The sequence below is a fragment of the Nannospalax galili genome, unplaced genomic scaffold (assembly GCF_000622305.1).
Source record: "Nannospalax galili isolate Female #2095 unplaced genomic scaffold, S.galili_v1.0 scaffold293, whole genome shotgun sequence".
NCBI lineage: Eukaryota > Metazoa > Chordata > Mammalia > Rodentia > Spalacidae > Nannospalax > Nannospalax galili.
In genome coordinates, this window is record NW_008337147.1 from 7,665,211 (window position 1) to 7,679,906 (window position 14,696).

Here is a 14,696-nt window from a genome sequence, read left to right on the forward strand (position 1 = left end):
TTCTCTGAGGGCATTGCATGACATGGGTGCACTTTCATACATGCAGGCATAACACTCATACATATAAAATAAAAAAAAATAAATAAAATATTTTTAAAAATACAAAAATAAATGTCTGTCTCAGTTAAGGATCATAGGTGAGTGGATAATACAGAAGACCAGGGTCAACATACTTTGTTTTACTTTTTCTTCACTGACAAATTACCAGTTTTACTGGCAGATTGATTCACTTTATAGTAAATGCCTTGTATAAACAAGACATTGTGCTATTGAACTATTGTGTAATTTCATTCTTATGAGTATAAATGACTATATAAAAACAAGTTTGGCAAACTATATATAATTATTATTCTTTGAAACTTACTGAAATCATACATCAGTAAATCTACAAATGTATTCACAAATCAAAGAAATGAATAAGACTATAATATGTAAGTCTCCATTGATATATGAATATGTAATGAGTGAAATAATGTCAGCAAACTTTAATTTATTTATAGGAGAATATGTAATAAAGTTCATCTCGATCCAATAGACTATTTTTTCCTAATGAAAATTAAACATACAAGTTCTGAGAGATTACAAAAGTAACATGAAATAAATTTGGCTATTTTACAGGTGTGGAAGAGATTTGAGAGAAACTGTGTTGACTTGAACAAAAAGTATGCTACCTTTACAAACCTACATTATCCAGTTAAATTATTGTACGTCTTTTAAGAAGAATACTGTTCAGGTTTGAACGTAGCCATCCTGAGTCTTATCTTGGCATTTCCTCTTGCCATCATAATCCTGTGTTATTTAAGTTCTCTACTGGACATTGATGTTTATTTCATATTAGTTGTGTTCCATAGCATTATATAAATAAACAAGTTATAAAGGATGTGCATCTTCCACCACAATCCACAATTTAGTAAGTCTAAGTAGAAATTTAGTAACTATCGTCCACTGCCCACCTTGTAGCTGCAGTAGTGAATAGAACCGAATTCCACTAACTGTAGGATTAACCATGCCAGAACTTCATTCTCTACAAGTCTGAGCTCACTGAAATCAAATGATTTCTTTTCATTCTAGGAAAATTCAAAGCTAGCTTATCTCTTATATTCTTTCTACTCTTAGAAAGTGGACATCTAGAAAGTGCATTTGAATAGAGTCCATGAAAAATGAGCAGGAAACAGTGCTCCAAGAACTGGACAAGAATGAAATCAGTGTATGTGATAGATATATATCTTCCATTACATGAACACATATGTAGTTATCTATAGGGTCATAGTTTTCTGACAGTCAGACAAAACATTGTTCCTAAAATATGGCTCACTATGTGTGGATTGTGGGCAGTGATGGCATGGTATGAATGGCAAACTGTTGTTGAACTCTTCAAGCCTGGATTACTGAAGGAAGATAGGAAGTGTGGTGTGCAGCACAGGATAAAGTGACATTGTCTTTAGCCTGGATCAGACGCACATGAAAAGCTAGGAAAGTGCTGGAATTTCCTCCACAGTCCCATATACTTTTCCACAATGCATAAGATCCGCGTTGGCCTTTCTGAATTGCTCTGTATTTTTCTGGGTAGTGGAAGAGGGAGGACAAAGATAAATCTTTTAAATCAGACATTGAGGACAGAGGTAGGGCTGGCCTTGAAAGATGCAACTCAGTGTACAATTGATCTTTTTTTGGCATGTAGCTAGGTGACATGATCTCTGGGTAAGTCCCCAGTGTCTTAAAAGAACAAACAAGAAAGCAGAGACATTCAATAAATACCCATGATGTACATGTGCACAGGAACATGGGTTTAAATATTTCTATTTATTCCCTTTTTCTGCACATACCTGACAATTTAAAGCAAGATGCACATTCAAATTTGATCTTTTCACTTTTTATGATTGCAAGTTCTGTCCATGCCAGACATGAGTCCACTGTCTTTGTCAACTAGGTTCAGTTGGCATACTGCCATAGCCACATGCTTCCACATGGCTGGGAGTGTTGTCCTAACACTAGAACAGTGGGGCAGTCAGCAGAAACAAAAAAACTTAAGATAGCCACCCTTGTTTCTTTATGAAAAGGGCTGCCAACTCATCTAGAAGGGGAATGCATCATGCTAGTGCTGCTGAGTGACCTTTCCCAATCAGAGGCAAAGATCTTCAAGATGATACCTTTCCTAGAGGATAAGCATCTCTAAACAAACATCTTAGGGAAAAAGAAAAGGAAAGAGAAAAAGGATGACAGAGAAACAAGAAGGGCAAGGGAGGGAGAGAAAAGAACAGAGGAGAAAATAAAGAGGAAAAATGAAATTTTTATGATTTTGACTAATTCTCAAACAGAAATTGATTTTTCTTTTCCTCCCTCATATATTTTAGAGCCAATGATTCTCCCTCCGCTTCTTGGTTTAGCCTCCCTCCATGTGGCATAGCCTTGCTGGGTCTTCAGTAATAGCTATGAGGCTGGTGTGCCTAGTTCCCAGGGTATAGTGACCAGAACAACAGCCCTAGAACTTGCTTCCTAGACTTCACTCTGCTTTGGAAGCTGCAGAACAGTAGCAAACTCAACATCCCAAGAACTGAGAGTGTTGAGAATTTTTGGTGCTATTTTGCTTTGTTTTTTTTTTGTTGTTGTTGTTTGTTTGTTTGTTTGACAGAGACTATTAAGAGTATTTGTTCTGTTATTACTGTAGACTGCAGGAAGGGAGAAACAGAAGGAACATACTCACCAATCTCTCTGAAGAAATCAGAAGAAAAGAGACTGAGTTGGCCCAAAGCTGCTGCAACTCAAACCTGGCAAAACTGCAGTCAGCAGTGAATGGTGTGGCTCTTCGCTGCTCCCCACCCAGTCATCCTCTTTACCTTCCTGGTACCCGGACTATGAGGTACAGTGTATTCATCTGAGAATTAAAATCCCTCTTACCAATCTGACCAAAATATTAACCACAGATTTTCCCTTCCTGTGGGCTAATTAAAAAAAAAATTGCTCAAACCGAAGTATCAAAGTCTAGGCAATAAAATAACTGCCTAAAAACAGTAAGTACACATCCTTAGAAACAGTTCTTCCTGAAGCTTCTTTTCATAGACAATATGACACTAAATCTGTCTTTGCATTTGGTGTGCTGCTTCTGTGAGGAAGCGGCTGATGTTTCAGAAAATTCAAATGACACAACTAGGTTTCTATTATCTATTTTATACCTTCTCTTTCTCATTTCTGAAGTTCTGTATTTTATGACTCAATTTGCGCATCTTCTCTGGGGATGAAAGCAAGGAAATTCAGATTCTTTAAGATTTATTCTGCCATGAAGCACATGCTAATGTTCAATATATGTCAAAAAAAGACACTCTGACAAATTATAAAACATATAATATTGTAATGACATTCCTCTCAGAAATATTCAAATGTAGTCTCTGTCCTTGCCATGGTGAGATTTTCTTTTAGTGACAAAATATAATTAATTTGCAGACTACAATAATATCTCTAAATCTTGGTTTAACAATTTTGCCTACAATGTCACTAAACCAGCCTTTGAATCTAGTAAAAATCATTCACAGTGGCCTTTCCTTTTAACTGTAATGAGATGAGAGGGTGAATGGAAGAAGATGCGCTGAGTGATGCCTGTTATCTCTCACTGGGCCCACGGCCCATGCACCCAGTTCTGGAGCAGGCTTGCATGCTAGGATTCTGAGGCCAGCTGTAAACTCTCTAGACAGCCACCATGGGACACTTTGATTTGGTAAAAAGGAGGTAGTACCAAAGACCATCCAAAGACATTAGGCAAGAAATCATTTGCCACTGGTCTGTGTCTGGTTCTTTCTTCATGCTAACTTAAGTCTATCGCAAATGCTGCCTCTTTCTGGGAGAATGTAGAAACTGAAGGCGTACCTGATTCTGAGAATCACTGTGACTGAAATTGCCTCCAAGAGACAGTGGCATGCTACTACTTCTTGTCATTTCCTGTTTTTGTATTTAGTCTTCTGTAAAGACTAAAGAAAGCATTTTACCTGCACCTCAAACAGCACTCCAACATGAGTGTATTTTACTATTTCACAGCAAAAACAAATCATGAAGGAGCAGGGCTGTTCTTGTTGTTTATGTATACTGTTTGATGGCTTGTAAGGGATGAGCTTTCAAAGGGAAAGAATAACTTTGGCTTTAGATCTTTCTTAATTATTAGAAAGAAAAACTACAGTCAACAGGCAATCGTGAAGAACACCAGTCTGCCTTTTTCACTATTACAGTGAGGATGCTAACTCATTCTGCATGATCATTGAGAGAACGTAAGGAAAACTAACACTTTTCTGAAACACTTTATTTTAAAATAGTAATGTCTTCCTGTGTCATAAATTGAGAAATTTAAAAAAATTAGACATTAATGAAATAAATTATTCATTGAATTTTATTTTAAAGTTATAGCCATAAGTATTTCTCTGTGTGTCATTTTTATTTGGAGGATAACGGAACACAAAAAATTTTTAAGTGGTTCATGGATGTCTGATGTTTTTATCTAAAATTCCTTACTACCTCTCTGCCTCTATTTCTCTGCCCATTCCCTTCCCCTCTTCTCTTTCTGTCACAGTTTGTCACTGATGAGAACTCTTTTCCTTATATAATAATAATACAGAATACCAAAGAATTTCCTTAAACCATAAATAAGAGCTCTCCTAAGATCATAATTATAAAATACTTCTTTCTAAAATTCACCCTCTGTGATCCCTAAATTTCATTCTTTTAATTCATGAGAGAAGAAAGCAAAAAATCTCTAGCATGAGGTGGCTTTGGTGATTGTTGAGCTTCTGGGACACTAGCTTCTCAAACTAAACACCACAGAACTGAGAAAGGTTCTCAAAGACACCACACTATTCTTGTGTTACTAGCCAGTATGCTATTGCTAAAGGGAATCCTACAAAGGCACTAACAAGGGCCACTAAAAGCTTAATTGTAGGGAATTCAAATGAAAACAATCTATACAAAGGACATATAAGTCAAGAAGCACAGCAGTGTAGAATTGTGTAGAAAAGGGATGCCAGACACAGCCCAGGGGTCTTAGAGGCCTTAAGATCAGGGGGTATTCCTGTAAGTGGTGGTTCCACTGTTTTCAAAGGATAAAAGATCACAATTTCATGTTAAACTCTGATCACCATTCCCTCTGGTCCAGGAATTCCAATACTTCCCCTGATTCATTATCACATATACCCATAATTTTTCTTACCTGCCATCACTCCATAGGTTGATGGCTGGTTTCCATAATGGCAGGAAGGCACAGAATAATGAAGTCCTGTTGCTGTATTTCCCATAGTTGTCACCGAAACATATGTGTGCAAACATTTAGGAGTTTGGATCAAAGACAAAATAGATGGGACTGGTAAGAAAATGCATGAGGATTCAAGACACATTCAGTTCATTTCAAAATTATAAAGTTATGTGATTATTAAACTCTGTATGATTTTCCTCCTCTGTCTCTCATCTCTGTCTCTCTGTCTCTGTCTCTGTCTCTGTCTCTGTCTGTCTGTCTGTCTGTCTAAAAAAAAAATATATATATATATATATATATATTCCTCAATGGGAGTTTTCTAATGCACAAATTAAAATTAGGAGTCAAAGTTTGTCTCAGGTTGTAAAATTCTTTGGCATTAAAGTGGATTATCCTGTGGTCTATGCTTTTGCAACAAGTGCCTCATGAAGAGGTGAGCATGGATCTTGGGTCTTTGAGAATTGCAAAATTCCCATAGTTGCATCCAATGTAGACACGGCAACAAAGGGACTGAACAGTAGATTCTAAGCATTATTGTATAGCATGTTGTAAAGAGGTTTTTCTCTGAACGAATGAATACCTAAATTGACTCTTCAATCGTCCATGGGCTTGTTAGGAAAATATTTCCTAACAAATTCCTTTCATTAAAGAGGAAACACCAGAACACCTGCCCTCCTGCTTAGATCTACTCATAACAATTCAGCTTCATTCAGGGTGTTATGAAAAACCTGTGATGATTATGTTGACATGAGATTGTAGATTGTCTACATGCATGCACTTGATTGAATGACTTTAATGATAAAGTTATACCAAATATAAGTTCTTTGACAATTGAGTGATGTTCTTTATAAAGCTGTGCATAAATATTATCATTTTATATATACATATATATTTCATGAAATTTAGTATGTAGAAAGGAAGTATGAACTATAAAATTGTATTAAGTTTTACAAATAAATCATCAATTTAATTAATAGCAAGAACTATTGACATTAAAACTATTAGGAAAGTTTCCTTAGGCATGTTATTTTCCCTCATATACTAAATATAGGATTAAAATGTCATAAGCATAACCCAAATATAATTTTTCAATAAATGAGACATAGAATATATAATTAGGATTATTTGAGAATAATGACATAATATGTAGTGATTAAAGACATGAGGTGTCCTCTTAGTATGAAATGAATTTTGTCTAAATATAGAGCAATCTTTAATTTTTAACTATTTGCATAAATTTCCAATGTACAACCAATGTGCAAAGACTTAAAGTCATTTTGCCATATAATAGTTACACATAAAATTTTCAGTGTTCACTAAACTTAATAAATCTTAAACATGTTTAATACCTAAACATTTCATTAAAACAATCATTTCTAATTCCTTACTTGATAATTATATATATATAACTATAATTTCATAGAAAAATTATAAATCATTTAAAATATTTTAAGGTAACTTACTAATTATGAATTATTTTTATTTACAAGATTTCAGTAACTTTTGTCTCTATGATTTAGGAAGTTGGATAAAAGATCAAATTAGCAAATACATTATTATATATTTTTAAATAAAGCGCTAGAACTTGAAACTAGATTAGCTTGCTAAATCATCATCTGATTCTAAATTTTTCTTTCATGCTGGCCAACTTTTTTCTCTATACCATCGATTTGAGAAGTGACATTATTTTCCATATTATCAACCTACAAAAAATTACTTCAAAATATATCATAATGCTTCAGATGTATCAATTGTTTTGATTCAATTGTAGTATTTATTTTTATTAAATTAATTTATAGTTTTAGCAAATGTGTAAGAATATTTCAAAAATTACCTTTTAAATTAAATTACAGGGATCTTTGGTAAATGTAAAACAATTCTACATTAAATAATTTTACTAAAGTTCAAATATCTAATATCAACATTCTTTAAAACCCAGATGGAGATTGATGAGAAACTTTCATCTATATTGGAGACTGCCTAATTATAATAAAGGCTAACCCTTACTATTGTAAATCAGAACATAAATATACCAATCCAAACCTTGATTTCTGAGCGTATAAAATTTTTATTTGATTTCTAAATTACATTTTAACAAATAAATGGTAAATTTTAGCTAGCTATTTCATAAAAAAATTAGTCAGTTTGAGGTTTCATCCATTTGTAAATCAACTTTGAAACACATGATTATTGCATTAAATACAAATGTTCTAGCAAAGCTTGAGTATTTAGTGGTATCTAGATTTTTTTTTATTCCCAAGTTTAATTTCTATTGATTTCTAAATTACATTTTAACAAATAAATGGTAAATTTTAGCTAGCTATTTCATAAAAAAATTAGTCAGTTTGAGGTTTCATCCATTTGTAAATCAACTTTGAAACACATGATTATTGCATTAAATACAAATGTTCTAGCAAAGCTTGAGTATTTAGTGGTATCTAGATTTTTTTTTATTCCCAAGTTTAATTTCTATTTGAGAATGTTAAGTAAGAGAAGTATAAAAGCTTATTTATAGAACTCAATCTTGAGAAAGTTTAACTAGGTCTATGGGCTCTGAGGTTCTCTCTTGATTTTTAAGTTAGTATTATGCCAAAATATAACTTTAATAACATATTTAATTACTTTATTTATTAAAGCTCATTTTTGTTGGTATTGGGAATAATTCAGTTGTTTATTTTTATAAGGTTTGCAGCTGTTTATAGATAGTAACAAACATAATCCTAAAATGAGATACACTTTTAATGTAAAAAAAGCAATACCTGTTTAACATTAAACTACTTAAGAATATTTATTTTCTTTTTTTATCCATAAACATTTCTGCTAAAATAGTTTTCAGAGCAAACTACCCAAGCTCACTATTTGCTTATACAGAAAATAGTTCTTCTTTATTGTAATAAAACCAATAAACAGATAAGTAATTTCATTTACTAATTTTTTAAGGTTCTTAGGCAATTATGCTTTAAAAATATCCTTAATATAACTAAAACAAATTAAAAATAAAATAGATTGAAGAAGAGAATTAAACAAAGAGATAATTCTCTAACAAGATTCACAGCATCCATTCTGGAAACTGTAGGCCCAGCCATGGGATTCAGTACCTGCAGACATCACGTTGGTGGCATGGTTGGAGACGGGGAGACACTCGGCAGCGCTGTGATGCATTATCAGAGGCAGAGTGGCAGAAGTGTCAGAATTTAGAGGTATAAAGGTATCAGCCGAAGTGAAAGATTGGCAACTCATTCCCACAAGAGTAGAAAAATAAGAACCGCTGCTCCCCAAATCGCTTTTATTATATTACTGTATCAAAGGCCGATTCAATTCTCCGTACCTGCATATATACATCAGGAAGGCTCTGAGGCACCCGGAGGGTGCTGGCTGGTATTTATACTGTCAGGAAATCCTTTTATACATGTTAATAGTGTTTTCCCAGGAGTATTGCTTTATCAATTTGAATTGTCTTGCTTTCTTACCCAAATATTATCTGCGCCCAAGGTGGCTGGCTCTGGGGTGCAAATTAAGGGTAAGAGAGAAAACTGAAACTTTATTTGGCACCTTCAGTAATTGAGGCCTTTTAGGGAAGAACCAAGAACTTTGAGAAACTAATAGGAATACTTCAGTTACTAATATAATCAAAACTTATAAACGAGATTTTTTTTCTCTTTTTTGCTAACATCTTAAATACTCAAAGTAGAATGAAATAAGGGAAGTACATACTGCATAATTTTAAGAAATGGAATATTAATGCCTGGAGAGATGGCTCAGGGAGTAAAGGCACCTGCCTGATGACCTGAGCTTGAGCCTCAAAATCTATGCAATGGTGGAAGGGAAGGACTGACCTCAATGTTATGGCCTGGCCTCCACATGTACACTGTGATGTACCCAACCAACACACATCATGCGCACACACTGTATTGATGAAGGAAAAATATTTTAAGAAAATGGAATGTTTTCTGATATTTAGAAAAGCATATAGAACTAATTATAGCAATGTAAGCAATGCATATGTTTTCAATTATTAGCTTAAATTCAACAGCAAATGTTTTTGAAAAATGTGAAAGCCAATGTAATTTAATTATAAATGAACAATGAAAAGATATAGAATAATGTGTAGGCATGTGTATGAATACAAACATGAGTGATGGCATCATGTCCTTGATTTTAACTTACTCTCCAAGAACTTTTAGCTCTTACTAACGACAGATAGTATGCAAGAATATTTTCTATAGTTAAGTCAGATTGACCTCAACCTCTATGAGTACAGGACCATGTCACTCTCACTAAGCTAGGCTCAGTCGCAAGCTAGGATTTTGGCTATTCTACTACAGAAGCTGGGGTAGTAATGGTGGAATTAGATACAAACTTCATACACAGATATATTGACATTATATAAAAATGAAAATACACATATACATAATTGATTCAAAGATATATATCAGCCTCAAGATTTTTAAATGCACATTATTTCTGTATATGAATGACTATGTTAGGTTTTGGCCATTGTGACAAATTTAAAGGAGAAAAGATTTTTTCAGAGGTTTCAGCATACACGCAGGTGGATGCATTGCCTGGGTCTGAGGTGAGGAAGAACATCATGGGGGCCACAGAATGTTGTGGAGCAACCTGTATCATGGCAGACAGGAAGTAGAGAAAGAGACATGAAAGAACGAGGGATAAGATACCCTTCAATTGCACGCACCTACAGGTGCACCTCCTTCAAACAAGCCCTGCCTCTTAAATTTTCCACCATCTCACCAAATAATACCATTATCCTGGGACCCAAGCCTATGGGGTTATTTCATATAACAACAATAAGTGAATGCAATATTATTTATAGAATGTACACAAAGGTAATATAAACAGTAGATGTAATGACAGGCATTAACATGACTGAAACAAGGGCCATAATGTATCAGAATCTGAATATTTTTACTGTGATATGTTTTGAGATAACTTGGAATTGGCTACTTTGGGTTAAATTTATTATTAATACCATCAAAAGAGTATATCTTTTTTTAAAGTTTTATTTTGGTGTTTGGGGATGAGGGGTGTCCCATAGACTCTCAAACAATACTGGCTATTGCCATTGCTCTTGGCTATTTTCTAGAAATTGATGGGAAGACCTTATTGCTGAAGACACTACATATGTGAGTCATAGAATGTGGAGCAATCAAACTGGAGCTGACCTCAAAGCTTCATCTCTACAGGCTAGCTTTCATAGTGCTGCAAGATGGTATGCATGCTATCAGAAAAGAAAGTAATCATCCATCTTACTTAGCTGTGAACTTTGCAAGTTACAGTAATGACTAGCCTGGCAAATCATTCTCACTAGTGCAATTGTGACACAAATGTTATAGGCAGAATCAACCACTTTATGATTGGATTTAAGGCCCACTTCACAAGATGGAGTCCTTTCCTGACACTATTATCAGGACCAATGATCTATACTTTTATTGTGCATTTTACATTTTTGTTTTCTTTTACTTTCTTTTCTTCACTAACCATCCCTCCCTCCCTCCTTCCCTCCCTACCTCCCTCCCTTCCTCCCTCCCTTCTTTCCTTTCTTCCTTCCTTCCTTTCTTCCTTTCTTGGCAGGGTTGCTCTGTAGTCCCAGCTGGCCTCGAACTTACTATGTAGAACAAGCTGGCCTCTATTTCACAGAGATATGCCTGCCTCTGCCTCCCAGGTGCCAGGATTAAAGACATGTGCTGGCTACGATTTAATTATTTCTTGTTGTTTGATATTTGCATTGCTTTCTGCTTTTCACTTTAGTAATCAGCAATGCAATCAGAATGTCTGCTTTTAATGTTTTTATGGTATATTTTCATTATATTTTTACATGTTTATTGTAAATTTTTATCTTTAAGATATATTCTTGAGAAGTGTGATTACTGAGTTTAAACTTTATAAACATTTCACTCTGAAAAATAACCAAAATTTTAAATTAATCAAATATGATTTTGGTTTCAAACATCATTTTACTCAAACAGTTGAGTAAAAAATAATTGCTTTTTTATCAGGAGATAGAGGTTTTGCTGTGTTACCTTACATAAAAGGAAACAAGGGAATGGGGAAAACCTTAACAAGAATGGGTAGCCATTGGCCACACTTGTCAGACTCTTCCATCTACTTTTTACTGTCTTACACTACAGTCATCCCCTACAGAGCAGCTTAGGTTGAGTGTCTCTCCTTGGTTACTTCACAGATCTCTAGATCAGGTCTTGTATTTTCAAGAGGGCAGAAACTATTACTTTCTAAGTTATGAGTCTACAATTATGAGAGAAGTTCCCTTACTGACCAGTGCTGTTGGTTTATCCAGAAGCACATTCATGGTTTAGAGTGACACACAGTTCTGCATGGGTGGGCTTGCTTAGGAAGAACACAGGCATTTCTAGACAATGAAGGATGCATTATCATCTAGGAAAACAGCCCTAAGCTGTGCTTGACACAGAAATGCCTTTTGATCTTTGCACTGAGGATTGTTTTATGTTCTCAATGTATGTATGAATAATCTTAATATCCAGAGCATTTTGATACTTTAATTCACATTTTAAATTACTAGTATGCAATTGTTTAATATTTATATTATATATTTATATTTATTACTGACTGATTCCACACAGTGTCCTTTTTGTTTAATGCTATTTGGTTTTATTATCATTTGCATTTTTTTTTAATTCTGGGCTCAAACCCAGAACCTCACACAAGCCAGGCAAGTGCTCTGCCACCAAGCTATATACTCAGTCTTGTGTGGCTTCAAATAGATTAAGAATGTTAACTTCCTTCAGGGCTGGAGAGATGGCTCAGTAGTTAAGAACACTGACTGTTCTTGCAGAAGATCTGTATTTGAATCCCAGCATCCACATGGCAGCTAACAACTGTCTGTAATTCCAGTTCTGGGGATCCGACAGCCTCTTCTGTCCTCCATGGGCATTGGACAACATGGGTGCACTTACACACACATAAAATAAAAATAATAAATAAAATATTTTAAAAAAGAATGTTAACTTCCTTTGGTTTTAAATAATTTTTAAATATTTTATTATTAATTAATTAATTTATTTATTTATTTTATGTGTGTGCTATGCTGGTCCGTATATAAGTGCACCCATGTCATGCCAATGCCCACAAAGGACAGAGAGGGCATTGGATCCTCTGGAACTGGAGTTATGGATAGACCATTGTTAGCCACCATGTGGGTGCTGGGATTTAATCCTGCATCCTTTGCAAGAGCAGCCAGTGCTTTTGAGCCATCTCCCCAGCCCCATAAATCAATTTTTTATTAAAGAATTTTCTATTTTTTAATCTTTTGATCTTATGATAGGTCTTACCATAAATCATATTTTAGAACTAAACATGTTAACATTTTTCTTTAGCGAATTTCTTTATTTCTTTATGTATGTGATTGTTGTCTTACCTACATGTCTGTAAGTGCATCATGTGCATGCGATTCCTGAAGAGGCCAGAGGAGGGCGCTGCATTCAATGAAACGTGAGTTACTAATGGTGTTGGCCACCATATGGGTGCCAGAAGCCAAACCCTGGTCCTCTGTAAGAACAGCAAGCGGTCTTAACTGCTGAGCTATCTCTTCAGCCCTAAATTTCTTAATAATTGTAAGTTTTAACTTTCTCTGTTATCTAAAAGTTTAGTTTTTTTCCTCTTTTTATTGAAATTTTGTGCATTTCATACAATACAACTTATTTTTGCCCATTCCATAGCCCCTCCCCACTGAATTTCATGCATTCTGTCATATATGTTAAGGGCTATAGAGTCAAGTTTGTGTCCCCAGATATCCCTCTGTGTGAGTTCTTCCAGTGGACCCTGGTCAGCCTCTCTAGTGTCACTACCTTAAAGAAGGTCAACTCTCCCTCACCCAGCAATGACCAGCTGTCAATACTAAGGTTGGGGACTCCTGCCCATTTCCCCACTTCTCTGCTAGGTTTTTGTCTGGTTTGAGTTTGCATGGGTTTTGGGCATGCTGTCACCATTTCTATAAGTTCATATGAGTCACTCCAGTCACCCATAAAACTCTTGTTTCCTTCTGGTCATCCACCACACCTGGCTTTTACATGCTTTCTTCCCCCTCTTCCACAATGGTCCCTGAGCCCTAGATGGCAGAGATTTAATATCAGAGTCCTATCCATGGAATGCAGTTTGCAGTCTCTTATTCTCTACATTTTGGCCAATTGTGGCTTCCTTTGTTGATCAGCATCTGTTGCATGAGGAAACCTTGTTGTTGAGAGTTTAGAAATGCATTAATACTCTCTCTCTGCCCCTTGTTCCTCTATGTTCTGTGAAACTTAGGTGTAGAGGTTCCATTGTAGATGTGTCACTTAGGGCTGGCCATCTCACAGACACTTATTCTCTTTGACCAGTTGTGGAACTCTGTAATAGTCTCTATCTGTTGCAAAAAAGAAAGTTCTATGATGAGTGGTGAGAGGTATACTTGACTGTAAATACAAAGATACATATTTGTACTACAGAAGGAAATTACATTTGTCTAGGGATGTGACCAATGTAGGTTTTTCTCTAGGATCTATGAGTGTTTGGCTATGCTCACATTATCAAATATAAGTTCTATCCCATTGAGTGAGTTTAAGTCTTAGTAGATAGCTGTTGACTACACTAAAGATCAAAATGTTACTACTGCACTAATAGAGATAATTTGCTATGATTGTCGTTGTTGTGGTTTTAGGCTTTATAGCTGGGCTGGAAAATGGATTGATTTTCTCCCTTAGCAGCTTGCATAGTATCCTCTGTTCTGATACTGTGAGGGCTAGTGTTCAGGGAGGAGGCTTCCAAGTCCCTTCCAGCTCCATTGCTTTAAGTTCAGTGTCCAAAATATGTCCTGTCATCAGCAATAGGTTTATTCATTTTTTAATTTTTCTTTGCTCATTTGGAATTTTAAAAAGTTCATATTCACAGGTTGGCATGGATGTTTATCTAACCCTAACACTTTGGAGAAAGAGGCAGGAGGAGCAGAACTCTTAGGCCAGCCTAGACTACTTAGTGAGACTGCATCTAAGAAAATAAAAAAAAGAAAAACTTCCTCTTGGCATTTTACACAAATATATTACAGTTTAAGAGCTCATTTATAATTGCTTAGATAATAATAAAAAATGAAGCTCAGTTTAAAAACTAGTACCATCAAAAAAGAATGGAGGGAAGAGAAAGAGAGAGAGAGAAAGAGAGAGAAAATAATGCTGAGAATGTAGCTAAGTGGAGAGAGCTTGCCTCGCATGTGCAAGGCCTGAGGTTTGATAGATTATAAATAGACAGCAGATAGCTAGATAAGTAAATATTAGATAACTAAATATACCCATCTTCAAAAGGATAACATTTAAAAATACAAATCCAGAAAAAATTCTGTTAAGAGATAATATTCAAATCTTTGGAACTCTAGGTAATAGAGTTAAAAACATTTTTCTTATTTATATTTTCTAGTTTTTCTTCTTTTTGTATTTTAAAT

The 14,696-nt window shown here is 34.9% G+C and overlaps 1 protein-coding gene across 2 annotated transcripts in view; it reads right to left on the reverse strand.

Annotated features, from left to right (window-relative positions):
• Positions 1–8,584, reverse strand: part of Pou1f1 (POU class 1 homeobox 1) — a 14,397-nt gene extending 5,813 nt beyond the window's left edge. Inside the window, exons 1-2 of one of the 2 annotated variants that reach the window (XM_008832229.1) lie at positions 8,329–8,584; positions 5,189–5,260 (exon numbers count right to left, since the gene is read on the reverse strand). In XM_008832229.1, the coding sequence (XP_008830451.1) occupies positions 5,189–5,260; positions 8,329–8,470 (214 nt within the window). In that variant the 5' untranslated portion in view covers positions 8,471–8,584. Of the gene's footprint in view, positions 1–5,188; positions 5,339–8,328 lie in introns of both variants that reach the window. The other variant, XM_008832230.2, reaches the window with a different exon arrangement.
• Positions 8,585–14,696: the final 6,112 nt, after the last annotated feature.